This window comes from Amblyraja radiata, chromosome 5 (assembly GCF_010909765.2).
Source record: "Amblyraja radiata isolate CabotCenter1 chromosome 5, sAmbRad1.1.pri, whole genome shotgun sequence".
Lineage (NCBI taxonomy): Eukaryota > Metazoa > Chordata > Chondrichthyes > Rajiformes > Rajidae > Amblyraja > Amblyraja radiata.
Genome location: NC_045960.1, coordinates 102,659,320 through 102,676,194, shown reverse-complemented (window position 1 = coordinate 102,676,194; position 16,875 = coordinate 102,659,320). Strand labels below are relative to the sequence as shown.

Here is a 16,875-nt window from a genome sequence, read left to right as displayed (position 1 = left end):
ATAATTTTCGAGTAGAGGAGAAAGGATGTCTTACTTCAGTTTTGCGGGGCCTTTGTGAGACCAAACCTGGAGTTTTGTCTTCGCTTTTAATCACCTTACCAAAGCATAAATATAAAAAATGCTGGAGAAAATCAGCGGGTGAGACAGCATCTATGGAGAGAAGGAGTAGGCGACGTTTCGGGTCGAGACCCTTCTTCAGACTGAAGACGTTTTGACCCGAAACGTTGCATATTCCTTCTCTCCATTGATGCTGCCTCACCCGCTGAGTTTCTGCAGCATTTTTTGTCTACCTTCGATTTTTCCAGCATCTGCAGTTCTTTTTTAAACAAAGCATGAATACACTTGCCATTGAGGGGTTGAATACATTTTTACCAGACTGTGGGTTCTGTTGTATGAGAATTGAGCCTGTGTTCACCACAGAATTTAAAAGATTTCATTGAATTATTGAATTATCTCATTTTAAGTAACTTATTCTTGCACTCCCCTCCATTCCCTAATAATTCGCTTGGGCAGCTTACAACCCAGTGGTATATTTATTTCTCTACCTTCCAGTAAGCCTTGCATCCCCTATTTCTCTGTCTCTCCTCCACTCGAGTCCGCAAACTAATTTTACTGTCATCCTGTTGAATTCTATTGTCTGTGTAACTCGTTATCACCTATCCCGCAGCCAACAATGGACCATTGTGGGCTCCATCTTTCCTTGATTGTCGTTACTTTTTTGCATATCTTTCATTTTTTTGTTCTATATATCTGGATGATCTGGATGAAGGTGTGGTAAATTGGATTAGTAAGTATGCAGATGATACTAAGATAGGTCGTGTTGTGGATAATGAAGTAGATTTCCAAAGTCTACAGAGAGATTTAGGCCATTTGGAAGAATGGGCTGAAAGATGGCAGATGGAGTTTAATGCTGATAAGTGTGAGGTGCTACATCTTGGCAGGACAAATCAAAATAGGACGTACATGGTAAATGGTAGCGAATTGAGGAATGCAGTTGAACAGAGGGATCTAGGAATAACCGTGCATAGTTCCCTGAAGGTGGAATCTCATGTAGATAGGGTGGTAAAGAAAGCTTTTGGTATGCTAGCCTTTATAAATCAGAGCATTGAGAATAGAAGTTGGGATGTAATGTTAAAATTGTACAAGGCATTGGTGAGACCAATTCTGGAGTATGGTGTACAATTTTGGTCGCCCAATTATAGGAAGGATGTCATCAAAATAGAGAGTACAGAGGTGATTTACTAGAATGTTGCCTGGGTTTCAGCAACTAAGTTACAGAGAAAGGTTGAATAAGTTAGGTCTTTATTCTTTGGAGCACAGAAGGTTAAGGGGGGACTTGATAGAGGTCTTTAAAATTATGAGAGTGATAGACAGAGTTGACATGGATAAGCTTTTCCCATTGAGAGTAGGGAAGATTCAAACAAGAGGACATGACTTCAGAATTAAGGGACAGAAGTTTAGGGGTAACATGAGGGGGAACTTCTTTACTCAGAGTGGTAGCTGTGTGGAATGAGCTTCCAGTGGAAGTGGTGGAGGCAGGTTCGATTTTAGCATTTAAAAATAAATTGGATAGGTACATGGATGGGAAAGGAATGGAGGGTTATGGTCTGAGTGCAGGTAGATGGAACTAGGGGAAAATAAGTGTTCGGCACGAACTTGTAGGGCCGAGATGGCCTGTTTCCGTGCTGTAATTGTTATATGGTTATATCTCTATATCATTATCTATATCTCTCGTTTCCCTTTCCCCTGACTCTCACATCACAGTCTGAAGAAGGGTCTTGACCCGAAACATCACCTTTCCATGGGATAGGGATGGGTCACTTCCCATACCTCTAGTATCCCCCTCCTTGGCTCTCAGTCTAATGAAGGGTCTCAACCCGAAACATCACCGGTTGCTTTTCCCTCTGCATGTCCCGCTGAGATACTTAAGCACTTTGTATCTATCTTCAGTGTAAAGCAGCATCTGGAGTACCAGCCCAGAGCCCGTCCAAGGGTCTCCAATGAGGTAGATATAAGTTAAGGGCTGCTTTCTAGTCGTTGGTAGGAAGGTTGCCTGATAACAGCTGGGAAGAAACTGTCTCTGAATCTGGAGGTGTGCGTTTTCACATTTCTATACCTTGTGCTTGGTGGGAGACGGAAGAGGGAATGACTGGGGTGAGACCTGTCCTTACATTAAACCTTATCATGCATTTATATACTGTAAATGACTCGATTGTAATCCTATATTGTCTTTCCGTTGACTGAATAGCACGCAACAAAAGCTTTTCACTGTACCTCGGTTGACAATAAACTAAACTGAAACAGGCGATAACATCCATTTTTCCCCACTATGTATAGGTGGGCTAATTAAGGTCATAGGGAATAGAAGCAGAATTAAGCCATTCGGCCCATTAAGTGTACTCTGCCATTCAATCATGGCTGATCTATCTCTCCCTACTAACCCCATTCTCCTGCCTTCTCCCCATAACCTCTGACATCTGTACTGATCAAGAATCTATCTTTCTTCTCTGCCTTAAAAATACCCACTGAATTGGCGTTTTGTGGCAAATAATCCAACAGATTCATCGATTACAGCTCAGCATTCAACACCATTATACCATCAAAACTGATCACCAAACTCGGTAACCTGGGCATCGACCCCTCCCTCTGCAACTGGATACTGGACTTTCTAACCAACAGACCCCAGTCTGTTAGGTTAGACAAGCACACCTCTTCAACCCTCACCCTGAACACCGGCGTTCCACAGGGCTGTGTGCTGAGCCCCCTCCTCTACTCCCTCTTCACCTATGACTGCACACCTGTACATGGTACTAACACCATCATCAAGTATGCAGATGATACAACGGTGATTGGCCTCATCAGCAACAACGATGAGTCGGCCTACAGGGAGGAGGTCCAGCACTTAGCAGCATGGTGCGCTGACAACAACCTGGCCCTTAACTCCAAGAAGACCAAGGAGCTCATTGTAGACTTCAGGAAGTCCAGGGGCGGCACGCACACCCCCATCCACATTAACGGGACGGAGGTGGAACGTGTTTCTAGCTTCAGGTTCCTGGGAGTCAACATCTCCGATGACCTCTCTTGGACCCACAATACCTCAACTCTGATCAAGAAGGCTCACCAGCGTCTCTTCTTCCTGAGGAGACTGAAGAAGGTCCATCTGTCTCCTCAGATCCTGGTGAACTTCTACCGCTGCACCATCGAGAGCATTCTTACCAACTGCATCACAGTATGGTATGGCAACTGCTCTGTCTCCGACCGGAAGGCATTGCAGAGGGTGGTGAAAATTGCCCAACGCATCACCGGTTCCTCGCTCCCCTCCATTGAGTCTGTCCAAAGCAAGCGTTATCTGCGGAGGGCGCTCAGCATCGCCAAGGACTGCTCTCACCCCAACCATGGACTGTTTACCCTCCTACCATCCGGGAGGCGCTACAGGTCTCTCCGTTGCCGAACCAGCAGGTCCAGGAACAGCTTCTTCCCGGCGGCTGTCACTCTACTCAACAACGTACCTCGGTGACTGCCAATCACCCCCCCCACCCCCCGGACACTTATTATCACTTATTATTATTTATTTAAATCATTTGCTATGTCGCTCTTCCAGGGAGATGCTAAATGCATTTCGTTGTCTCTGTACTGTACACTGACAATGACAATTAAAATTGAATCTGAATCTGAATCTGAATCTGAATCTCTTGACCTGAGCTGCAGAATGTGCCTCTCTCTCTCTCTCTCCACTGATGATGCTCTGGTGCTCCCAGCCACTCTCACCAGCTTCGGATCAAAGATTATAGCTCTGCTCTATAATCTTTGCTTCGGATTGTTAACATCTGCAGGATTTTGGCTGCCGAGCGCAGTGACGTCACCACGTCGTAACAGTTGCACTACAACTCCCGTGATGCCCTGCTCCTCACGCATGCCCAGTGGCCCCTCTGGGGCCTAGCAGAGCTGGGAGCGCCGGTCCGCGGGAGTGGGAGTGACATCGGTCGGGGCCGGGGAAGGAGGAGCAGGAGGAGGACTTCGCCCCTTCATCTTCGCCTCCATCTCCTGATTCTTCTCCTTCTCCTTCTCACGGACGGAAGGCAGGTGCCGCATCAAGACGAGGATGGACGGCCCGTCTCAGTTCCCCGCTGTGGGGTCGCAGCAGCGGGCGGCGGCGCCGAGGACGAGGGGAGGTTGGACGAGGAAGGTGAGCGACGACCGTCCGTCCGTCCCCGGGGACTGATCCCACCCGGGAAAACCGCCTGTCAATCAAACCGCCTGTCAATCAAACCGCACGCGACGCCCACCCACCTACCCACTCCTGCTCGGGGGCTGCAGCTTGTTTGCAAACCCTGCTGACTGCAACTTACTGTGCGTGTGTTATGCACTAGCTCCAACTGTGTAGGAAGGTTTACACCGAAGATAAGACACAAAATGCTAGAGTAACTCCGCGGGACAGGCGGCGGCATCTCTCTCTGGGCGACGTTTGGGGTCGAGACCCTTCTTCAGTCACCCATCCCTTCTCTGCCCCTGTCCGCTGAGTTACTCCAGTATTTTGTGTCACCCTTGCTGACTAACTTTTAGTGCGTGTGTGTGTAGCTCTGATTGTGTACGAAGGAAGTGCAGATGCTGGTTTACACCGAAGATAGACTCAGAATGCTGGAGTAACTCAGCGGGACAGGCAGCATCTCTGGAGAGAAGGAATAGGGATGTCACAAAATTTTGAGGTTAAAAATCAAGCCTGTAATTTAATCCCTTCAGATAAAGCATAAAAAAACCTTTAATTTGATACATAATTCACTTTCATATCTTCAGTATTAAAAAGGTCATTTTCATACTGAAATTAGCATCTTGTTCCCTATTGTTTGTCCATTAACTTGACACAAAAGCTGTGATCGAGGGCAAGGGCCGTTTACACAGACATGTGTTCAAAATCCTCAAACATCCACTCTCAAGATAATCAAAATCATTATTTTTTGCACAATGTCATAGAAACATAGATAATAGGTGCAGGAGGAGGCCATTCGGCCCTTCGAGCCAGCACCGCCATTCATTGTGATCATGGCTGATCGTCCCCAATCAATAACCCGTGCCTGCCTTCTCCACATATCCCTTGATTCCACTAGCCCCTAGAGCTCTATCTAACTCTCTTAATCCATCCAATGACTTGGCCTCCACTGCCCCCTGTGGCAGGAAATTCCCCAAATGTGGCATGATGTTTAGATGTCATAAGAACATCTAAATTATCTGTACTTTGTGTAATTGTCTATCCATGATCAATATTTTCATACTAATATCTGACTAAACCCTTCCACAGTACATACAGATATCGGGGCCAAAATAACTTATTTTGCATTATTAGATTAAAATGAAATTACACCAAAAACTAGATAAGATGTTAAATAAACGTCCTACATACCTTTTGTTTTGTCCTGGTTTCCGTGATTTGGAAGGTGTTGAAGTTGAGCACGACTTTCAAATGCAGCGATCCAGCAGTGTTTTGAAAAAAAACAACAACGGGATGACAGAATGAGATTTCCTCTACATCTTAAGCTTGTCGCACGAGGAAATCCCTCCCTGAAAACCAATGAAAAACCTGCATTTTACTCAACCCACCCCCACCCATAGCCTCTCGAGTCGCAAGCACGACTCTAGAGCGCTGCTGATAGCAGGGATAGTAACGTTACTAGAAGGAATGGGTGATGTTTTGGGTCTGAAGAAGAGTCTCATTTTGTGTCTATCACTCTGAAGAAGTGTGCCAACCAGAAACGTCACCCATTCCTTCTCTCCAGCGATGCTGCCTGTCCCGCTGAGTTACTCCAGCATTTTGTGTCTATCACTTGCTGACTAAGTTACTGTGTGTGCATAGCTCTCATTCATGCATTGTACTTTATTTGTTGCATGCACCAGGGCACAGTGAAATTCATTTTTGTGTACAGTTCAATACAAGTGTCACTAGTCTGAAGAAGAGTCTCGACCTGAAACAGAACCTATTCCTTTTCTCCCGAGATGCTGCCTGACCCACTGAGTTACTCCAGCTTTTTGTTTCTATCTTCGGTTTAAACCAGCATCTGCAGTGCCTTCAGACACAAAACGTTCTTTCCGCTGACTGATTCACACTTAACAAAAGCATACATGAAAATAAACTAAATTTGGGTCTTTAAAAAAAAGTCTGGTGTTTGTTCTTTCATAAACTACAAGAACATTCTGTCAAAATATTTAAGGTAGACATGAAATACTGTAATTACTCAGCAGATCAGGCACCATCTCTGGAGAAAAAGAATAGGTGATATTTCGGGTCAAGACCCTTCATCAGATTGATGACTCGACCTGAAACGTGCAATATATGCAAAAAATAATTCACTGTGCAGTTGCATAAAAAGACAAATGTCAAAGTGGCAGACAGTACAATGTGGCAGTCCTGTCCCAGACTAGTTACATTGGATATAGACCCTAGAACATAGAACAGTGCAGTACAGGATCAGGCCCTTCAGCTCACAATGTCTGCGCCAAATATATCACTAAGACCAATCCTTACCTGCCTGCACATAATCCATATATTGCTTGGTAGCTATAACTAAGCATGGAATCTTTTAAACCAGACAGCAGAAAGAATGACTGGAGTTACTCTTAAGAGTGAATGACATCAACTAATGTTGACCATCCCTTTGTGAGTCTTGATGCAGAGCCTTGACCGGAAATGTCGACCATGCCTTTACCTCCACAGATACTGCTTTACCACTGAATTCTTCCAGCAGTTTACTCTTTGCTCTGGATTCCAGCATCTACAATCTCTTCTGTCTCCAGTTTGTAAGAAATCCTTGAATTAATCTAGACATTAGCATGCAATATTCCAGTGTGTGCTCCACATGGAGAGCTTCTAATGATAGTAAAGCTGTCTGTGTTAATTGACGAGGCATGTTTTTAAACTAAACTAAACTAAGAATAAGGGGTAGGTCATTTAGAACGGAGATGAGGAAAAACTTTTTCACCCAGAGAGTTGTGAATCTGTGGAATTCTCTGCCTCAGAAGGAAGTGGAGGCCAATTCTCTGAATGCTTTCAAGAGAGAGTTAGATAGAGCTCTTAAAGATAGCAGAGTCAAGGGATATGGGGAGAAGGCAGGAACGGGGTAATGATTGCGGATGATCAGCCATGATCTCAGTGAATGGCGGTGCTGGCTCGAAGGGCCGAATGGCCTACTCCTGCACCTGCTGTCTACACATGTGACAAATAAAGCGCTGTTGAACCATTGAAGGACCGACTAGGATGAGACAAGTCTTTGATTATGTTGGATTGTTATCCAAGGCAGCGTGAAGTGTAGATGGAGTTAATGGTGGGAAGTCTGGTCTGTGTGATGGAAAAGGCTACATCCACAACTTTGCAATTCTTTCCGGTTTTAAGCAGAGCAGCTAATAAAGCAAGCTGTGATGCAGCACGATGGTGTACTTTCTGTGGCACATCTGTAGGAGTTTTAGGGATACAGCATGGAAACAGACCCTTCAGCACATGCTGAGCACATATACTTGTTCTATCCTAGTCCAGGCCTAGTCTTAACACACTCAGTGCAATTTACAGAAGCCAATTAACCTGTAAACCTGCACGTCTTTGGGATGTGGGAGGAAACCGGATCACCCGGAGCAAACCCACATTGTCACAAGGAGAACGTGCAAACTCCATACAGACAGCACCCGTGGTCAGGATCGAACCCGGGTCCTTGTTGCAGTTAGGCAGCAACTAGACTGCTGCACCACTATGCTGCCCAAGTTTGTAAGAGATGTTTGTATACTTGCCAGCCAAGTTACCGTTGTATCCTGTATCTTTTTTTGCCTGCTCTTGTGGGTTGCGGGAATAGTGAATGAAGCCTCCTTGGGTTGAGAGTTTGGGTCATCACCTTAACGCAAACTTAATAACAAACTGTGAGCTGTGGCAAAGAAAACTCCAGCTTGGAGTGGTCTGGAGGTTAGAAGGTTGAGTGTGAGTGTGGCCTTGACTTCCAAACAGCATAGGCAAATGTGTAAGGCTGCAGGTGATCATGGCTCTTAATGATGACGAGACTAAGTGGGACCCGTTGGGTCCCAGTCACACGGGAGGCCCCTCCACATCCCCCACACCCTCCCTCCCCCACACCCCCTCCCCCACACCCCTTCCCCCCCCCCCAATGCAACCCATTCCCCCGCGCAATATTCCACCACTCACCTGTTCCCCCAACGCAACCCGATCCCCCAAAGCAATGTTCCACCACTCTGGGGAGGGGGTGTGTGGGAGAGGGGGGGCTGTGTGGGAGAGGGGGGGCTGTGTGGGGGAGGGGGGTGTAGGGAGGGGGGGGGGTGTAAGTGGTGTGGGGGAGGGGGAACCTTCAAAGCCTTCATAACTTGTACTATTTCACTGATCTGAACAAATCGTAGCGCGATGGGGGATCGTTTTTGCGCAAATTTAATTACAACAGACAGGAAGTGGTCAATATGAGAGTTTTAGCAATATGTAGAAGATAGATAACAAATACAGGTTAAGTATTGACCAATGGCATGATGTGAAATGCAATCATAAGCTAATGTGTAGGAAGGAGCTGCAGATGCTGGTTTACACCGAAGATCGACACAAAATGCCGGAGTAACTCAGCGGGTCAGGCAGCATCTCTAGAGAAAAGGAATAGTTGACGTTTCGGGTTAAGACCCTTCTTTAGTCTGAGTCAGGGGTGAGGGAAGTTAGAGGTATGAAAAGGTGCAGAACAAATCAGAGCTGGCATATGCAATGACCCAGGTGTTAATGTCTCATGTATCCACATAAATAATACGTAGTTGAATTACAGGAGCAAACTGTATCAGCATTGTAGTCTCGAAATGAACACGTCCATAATTATACGTATATTCAGCAAATGATTTGAAACTTCTAACCAGTATCATAGAAAATAGGTGCAGGAGGAGGCCATTCAGCCCTTCAAGCCAGCACCGCCATTCATTGTGATCATGGCTAATCGTCCCCTATCAATAACCCGTGCCTGCCTTCTCCCCATATCCCTTGATTTCACTAGCCCCTAGAGCTCTAGCTAACCCTCTCTTAAATCCATCCAGTGATTTGTCCTCCACTGCCTTCTGTGGCAGGGAATTCCACAAATTCACAACACCGGGTGAGAAAGTTTTTTTTCTCACTTCGGTTTTAAATGGCCTCCCCTTTATTCTAAGACTGTGGCCCCTGGTTCTGGACTCGCCCAACATTGGGAACATTCTTCCTGCATCTAGCTTGTCCAGTCCTTTTATAATTTTATATGTTTCTAAAAGATATTCCCCTCATCCCTCTAAACTCCAGTGAATAAAAGCCTAGTCTTTTCAATCTTTCCTGATATGACAGTCCCACCATCCCAGGAATCAATCTCGTGAACCTACGCTGCACTGCCTCATTCACAAGGACGTCCTTATTCAAATTAGGAGACCAAAACTGTACACAATACTCCGGATGTGGTCTTACCAGAACCCTATACAACTGCAGAAGAACCTTTGTACTCCTATACTGAATTCCTCTTGTTGTGAAGGCCAACATTCCATTAGCTTTCTTCACTGCCTGCTGTACCTGCACGCCAACTTTCAGTGACTGGTGTACAAGGACACCCAGGTCTCGCTGCACCTCCCCCTTACCTAACCTAACCCCATTGAGATAATAATCTGCCCCCTTGTTTTTGCCGCCAAAGTGGATAACCTCACGTTTACCTATATTATACTGCATCTGCCACTCATCTGCCCACACATTCAACCTGTCCAGGTCACCCTGCAACTTCCTAACATCCTCTTCACAGTTCACACTGCCACCCAACTTTGTGTCATCCGCAAATTTGCTAGTGTTGCTCCTAATTCCCTCTTCCAAATCATTAATATATATGGTAAACACCGACCTTGCGGCACTCCATTCGCCATTCTGAAAAGGACACGTTCACTCCTACCCTTTGCTTCCTGTCTGCCAACCAATTTTCTATCCACGTCAACACCCTACCCCCAATACCATGTGCTCTCATTTTAGTCACCAGTCTCCCGTGCGGGACCTTATCAAAGGCTTTCTGAAAGTCTAGATACACTAACTACATCCTCTGGCTCCCCATCAACCATTTTACTTGTTACATCTTAAAAAAATTCCAGAAGATTAGTCAAGCATGATTTCCCTTTCATAAATCCATGTTGACTTGGACTAATACTTTTACTGCTATCCAAATGCCCCATTATTACCTCTTTAATAATTGACTCCAGCATCTTTCCCATCACTCTTTTAAGTCAAGACTAAAGACTTATCTATACAAGCCTTTCCTGACGTCCTCTGAGTGAAGGCTACATGTATATATGTATGTAGTTTGTTTTGTTGTGCTATTCTTATAACAAATGTAAAGCACTTTGGCCAATGAGAGTTGTTTTTTAAATGTGCTATATAAATAAATGTGACTTGACTTGACCAAAGTCAGGCTAACTGGTCTGTAATTCCCCGTTTTCTCTCTCGCTCCTTTCTTGAAAAGTGGGATAACATTAGCTATCCTCCAATCCACAGGAACTGATCCTGAATCTATTGAGCATTCGAAAATGATCACCAATGCGTCCACTATTTCTAGAGCCACCTCCCTGAGGACCCTGGGATGCAGACCATCTGGCCGAGGGGATTTATCATCCTTCAGTCCCATTAGCTTAACCAATACTATTTCTCGCCTAATGAAAATTTCTTTCAGTTCCTCTATCCCCTTAGATCCTCTGTCCTCCAGTACATCTGGGAGATTGTTTGTGTCTTCCATAGTGAAGACAGATCCAAAGTACCTGTTCAACTCTTCTGCCATTTGCTTGTTACCCATAATAATTTCACCCGTGTCTGCCTTCAAGGGACCCACATTTGACTTTGCTACTCTTTTTCCCTTAATATATCTAAAGAAGCTTTTACTGTCCTTCTTTATATTCCTGGCCAGCTTCTCCTTGTACTTCATCTTTTCAGCCCGTATTGCCCGTTTTGTTTCCTTCTGTTGTGCTATGAATGTTTCCCAATTCTCTGGCTTCCGGCTACTCTTTGCTGTGTTACACATCTTTTATTTTAGTTTTATTCTACCTCTAACTTCTCTTGTCAGCCACGGTTGCCTCCTACTCCCCTTAGAATCTTTCTTCCTTTTTGGAATGAAATGATCCTGCGTCTTCCGGATTATGCCCAGAAATTCCTGCCCTTGCTGTTCCACCATCATTCCTGCTAGGATCCCTTCCCAGTCTACCTTGGCCAGCTCCTCTCTCATGCCTTCATAGTCCCCTTTGTTCAACTGCATAACTGCCACTTCCGATTTAACCTTCTCCTTCTCAAATTGCAGATTAAAACTATTTGCTAATTTGAAATTATATCCCAATAAATGTTAATGCATTTAAATCTTGGAGTGTAAGGTGTATACATTTCTTAAGTATTTTAGTATTTTTTCATGCAAAGTTACATGCAATTATAAAGATGCTGGTACTAAAGCATTATTTTCATCACCAAAAGGATCAATTTTAGTGCATGTAAATCTTGGGGAATATGCCAAGTTCCATTTGTAAAGTATTTTAATTTTTTTTCTTGTAAAGCCCATATGCATTTACCAAGATGCTGGTACTAATGCATTGTTTTCATCCCCTAAAGATGCTTCTAAAGCCAGGTCGGAGTCTGATGGACTGGATCCGTCTGATTAAGAGTGGGAAGGACATGACTGGGCTGAGGGGAAAGTTACTTCGGGTAACACCAGAAGAGCTTGCAAAACATAAGGAGAAGACAGATTGCTGGATATGCATCAGAGGTAGGACAGAAGACTTTGTATTATATGCTGGGTTTTATAGAGTCATAGTATCATACAGCGTGGAAACAGGCCCTTCAGCCCAACTTGCCCACACCAGCCAACATGTCCCATCTACACTAGTCCCACCTGCCTGCATTTTGCCCATATTTCATTAAGCCTGCCATATCTCTCTAAGCCTGCCTCAACTACCTCCTCTGGCACCTCGTTCTATACTGCCACTGGTTTTGTGAGGAATAAGGGACGGCAGTGCAGCGGTAGAGTTGCTGCCTTACAACGTTTGCAGCGCCGGAGACCCAGGTTTAATTTTTATTTTATTTAACCTTTATTTAACCAGGAGAAGTCTCATTGAGATTAAAAATCTCTTTTACAAGGAGTCCTGGCCAAGACAGGCAGCAGCACAGTTCCACAGTTACAGACAATAATTTAAAAACAACAGAGAACATATAAATAGAGTCACAGTCAGAACATCATCAAACAAAGCATGTATAGACAGAAGAGCCCGCTTCAACGTCATTAAGAAGGGATTTTAATTTGTTTATAGAAACCAGCTCCTTAAGTTTCAGTTCATTCTGCAGCTGGTTCCATGCGAAGGGAGCAGCATAACTAAATGCCCTTTTCCCCAGTTCAGTACGGACTTTAGGTACAGTTAGTAAGAACAAGTCCTCAGAGTGGAGCTGATAAGTTCCTGTGCTTTTTCGAATTACATACTTCTGCAGGTATGAAGGAAGAACACCGAGGATAGTCATAAATAAGGATATGCCAATGATGGAGTCTGCGGGTGGACAGGGCAAACCATCCAACTTGAGCATACAAAGTACAGTGGTGCGTGAGGGTTTTAAAATTAGTAACAAATCTCAGTGCTCCCGACTACGGGTGCTGTCTGTACGGAGTTTGTACGTTATCCCCATGTGGACCACGTGGTTTTTCTTTGAGATCTTTGCTTGCCTCCCACACTCCAAAGATGTACAGATCTGCAGGTTAATTGGCTTGGTGTATGTGTAAATTGTCCCTAGTGTGTGTAGGATAGTGTTAATGTGTGGGAATCACTGGCTGGCATGAACTCGGTGGGACGAAGGGCCTGTTTCCGCACTGTCTCTAAACTAAAATAACAGCTTAAAGACAATACCTCAATCCCACCAGGAAGCTTCCTGCAATAAAGAACCAACCAGTTCCATCCACTACCAGGCTGCCATTAAAATGATTGCTTGCTAAATGGAGATAAAAAAAGGGGGGGGGGGACTTTCTGGAGCACTAGTATGGGTGTTGTGGGCTGAAGGGACTGGTTTGCAGAGGGCTAGTATGGACATGGTGGGCCAAATGGATTCTTGGGGTGGCAGCTCAGTCACTCAAGCCTGATGTGCTGGCAGCTCACTCACGGTTAGTGGGCTGGCAGTTGACTCACGGCTATTCCTTGAAATTCCATTTCAAGCAGGGTGCAAGGCCACGAAATGCAAGTGCAGTTTCATGCCATTTCAAGCAGGGTGCAAGGCCACCAAATTCAAGTGCAGTTTCATGCCACTTCAAGCAGGGTGCAAGGCCACCAAATTCAAGTGCAGTTTCATGCCACTTCAAGCAGGGTGCAAGGCCACCAAATTCAAGTGCAGTTTCATACCACTTCAAGCAGGGTGCAAGGCCACCAAATTCAAATGCAATTTCATACCATTTCATGCAGGGTGCAAGGCCACCATATTTAAATGCAGTTTCATACCATTTCAAACAGGGTGAAACCACCATAAAACCACACAAAACACCACAAAACACCACACTCACAGTTCAGCAGGCATTCAGTGTGTTCAGTGTATTTACAGCTCAATCGTGACCTCTCCCTCCCCCATCTTGCAGAGACTGACTGAGGTACTCAACACTTCTGGGTTTTATAGTCCCTCCGGAAGGGGTGTGGCCTTCAGGAGATAGAATCTCAACATTTAAAAAAAACTGATAACAATTTTATTTTTCATCGATGGGGAAAATCCTCTTGTCCTGCCCAGCGGAGGGGGGCTCTGAGTAAAATGGCCAAAAATCACAGCCGTAAGTGGCAGCGTTTTTTCTAAAATCAATATACAGAACAACAGGAAGTGGTCAAGATCAGACTTTTTGTAATATAGATATTTAATAACGGTCTTGAAAGAACATTGTCAATTTGAACATAGAACTCATTTCAATTAACGATGAAACCTTTGGTCATAACTCTTAATTAAACTAACCAATTGTTATTAGCAATTCTCTAATAAATTCAATTAAAAATAAAAAACTGGTGCTCCTTACTTTACATTACTATTCTTAACATATTTAAAACTGGTTTCACTTTTTTAATGTCAGGGTCTAGAAAAAACTGTAGACACAAGATCCCATCTACCCATGCCCTCCAGAACTGCTGTCTGACCCACTGCGTTACTCCAACACTTTGTGTCATTTCTCTATAGACATAAGTGGCAGAGTCAAGCATTGACTCCTCACTCCCAGGTAGCTTGAGCAGCTGATAGGAAGCTACCAGCTTGTAAATACTGCCATCTTAGAGTCGCGGTCATGGAACTGTACAGCATGGAAACAGGCTGTTTTGGCCAAACAAATTGACATGCAGGCTGTCTAATTTGCCTGTTTTTGGCCTAAACCCTTCCTACCCATATATATATACAGGAATGATTGGGTTAACACATGATGAGCGTTAGACAGCACTGGACTTGTACTAGCTGTAGTTTAGAAGGATGAAGGGGTACCTTATTGAAACTTACCAATTAGTGAAAGGCCTAGACAGAATGAATGTGGAGATATACCAGGTCATCGGAGACGTCCTCATTCTTTAGGAAACGGAGGTTCCCCTCTTCCATTATAGAGACGCTCTCACAAGGGTCTCCTTGATATCCCGCAACTCCGCTCTTGCTCATGATCCAGCCCCCCGCCCCCACAATTCCTACCAAGGACAGAGTTCCCCTTGTCCTCACCTTCCACCCCATCAGCCATCGCAAACAGCATATAATCCTCCAACATTTTCGCCACCTCCAATGGGATCCCACCACCGGCCACATCTTCCCATCTCCCCCCTTTCCGCAGAGACCGTTCCCTCCGCAACTCCCTGGTCAACTCGACCCTTCCCACACAAACCACCCCCTCCCCGGCAACCGCAGGAGATGCAACATATGTCCCTTTACCTCCCCCATCGACTCCATCCAAGGACTCCAACAGTTTTTTCAGGTGAGACAGAGGTTCATTTGCATCTCCTCCAACCTCATCTACTGTATCCGCTGTTCCAGCAGTCAACTCCTGTACATCGCCGAAACCAAGCGCAGGCTCGGCGATCGTTTCGCTGGACACCTCCGCTCAGTCCTCCCGGTTGCTCAGCACTTAAACTCCCCATCCCATTCCCACACTGCCCTTTTTGTCCTATGCCTCCTCCATTATTAGGCCTAGCACAAACAGCACTTCATGTTTTGCATGGGTAGCTTACGCCCCAGTGGTATGAACATTGACCTTTAACTTCAAGTCGCCCTTGCTTTCCTTTCCCTCTGCCATGATTGAATGACATAGACTGATGGGTCAAATGGCCTAATTCTGCTCCTATAACTTATGATCCATTGAATTCTGTTACATAGTATCCATGAATCAAAATATATATGAAATGGAATTGGTTGTAAATAGCAGACACAAGAAAATGCAGATGCTAGTTTACAAAAAAAGACACAAAGTGCTAGAGTAACTCGGCTTATGAACTTGAGTCTTAATTGATTCCACTTCTTTAGCATCCCCTGGCAGCTCATTCCAGATACAGATTACTCTCTGAGTGAAAATAATGCCCCTGAGGTCCCTTTTAAATTTCTCTCCCCTCTCACTTTAAGCCTGTGCCCTCTAGAATTCTGTACTCTGGGGATTTATCCTTTATCACTTTATCCACGCACCTCATGATCTTGTGCACCTTAGAAAATTGTGGTCTTCTTTATGATAATTTGATACTTTGGAAATTTGTGCGAGACTAGCAGTCAGCAAGGTTGGCGTAAGATTGGATTGTCCATGAGCTGAATCAGGCTGTGTCAGATCCTCGCCTGAATCTGAATGTAATAAACACACTTCAAGGACACTGAACATAAATGCTTCTTATTTGCAAGTATAAGATAGTAGATCACTCTTGCATCAATCTGTGTTTCTGGCCGCCACCAACAAAATATTGAAATAAAGTGGTTGTGGGTTGGATCTGGGGTGTTCATCAAATTTAACTGCGGTCAGATCAGCTTCTTGCATACAATTGTTGGAAAAGAAAGCTCGTATAAAAGTGCAGTCCAAACAACTCTGTGCATTTGCTGTAGTAGTCTGTTCCACTAGGTGATTTTATTTTTGATTATGAAAATCTCAATGTATTTGTCATGTTTTGCCGCTAACTTCTATGACAGTTGAGTCTTGCGATGTGCAGTCTTTGTTGTTGACCAATCTGTTGGTCAATTTTGTTAACCAAATTGTTGACCATTTTCAAACAACACGAACCTGAAACACGCTTAATTTCCACACCTCTTCTCTGCCTTCTCTGCCTGCAAACAGGATACAACAAAATACTTTCACTGTACCTTGGTACATGTGACAATAAAGTATATTCAAAATCAAGCTTTATTCCTGTTGGGATTCTGTCTGTTTCTAAGCTTATAAAGCACTTTATGATAGAAGATCAAAGAGTAGCTCAGAGGATCCGGCAGCATCTCCGGAGAACATGGATAGGTGGCAAAATGCCACATATCTATGTTCTCCAGAGATGCTGCCTGATTGGTTTTGTAGGCCAAAATCTGCAGTTCCTTGTTTTTGCAGTCCAAACGTTTTTGAATGCTGTCTAACTTTCTCATATCCTTCCTCTAATGTGATGGCTGGTGTTTTATAAATGTTCCGAATGATTTCCCTGCTTTTATACTCAACGCCTCTGTTAGTGAAGCCCAAAATCATGTTTGCCTTAACTTGCAGTGATGGATGAAATGCTTCCTACTTCTGCATCCTCTTCACAGCAGTATCCTTTCTATTGCCTTTAATCCTCCTTGCCAAAATCCATCGCTGCAAATATTCTTGCAAAAAAAATAATCTGGCATGCACCTGTCAATTTCATCAGCCTGTTTATATCTTGATGCAATTTCATACCATCTTCCTC

The 16,875-nt window shown here is 44.5% G+C and overlaps 1 protein-coding gene across 2 annotated transcripts in view; it reads left to right on the top strand.

Moving 5' to 3' along the window:
- The first annotated feature begins 3,925 nt into the window (after nt 1-3,925).
- Nucleotides 3,926-16,875, top strand: part of LOC116973647 (cytochrome b5 reductase 4) — a 109,453-nt gene continuing 96,503 nt past the window's right edge. The window contains exons 1-2 of one of the 2 annotated variants that reach the window (XM_033021910.1): nt 3,926-4,186; nt 11,603-11,756. In XM_033021910.1, coding sequence (XP_032877801.1) covers nt 4,103-4,186; nt 11,603-11,756 — 238 coding nt within the window. In that variant the 5' untranslated portion in view covers nt 3,926-4,102. The remainder of the gene's footprint in view (nt 4,187-11,602; nt 11,757-16,875) is intronic. The other variant, XM_033021911.1, reaches the window with a different exon arrangement.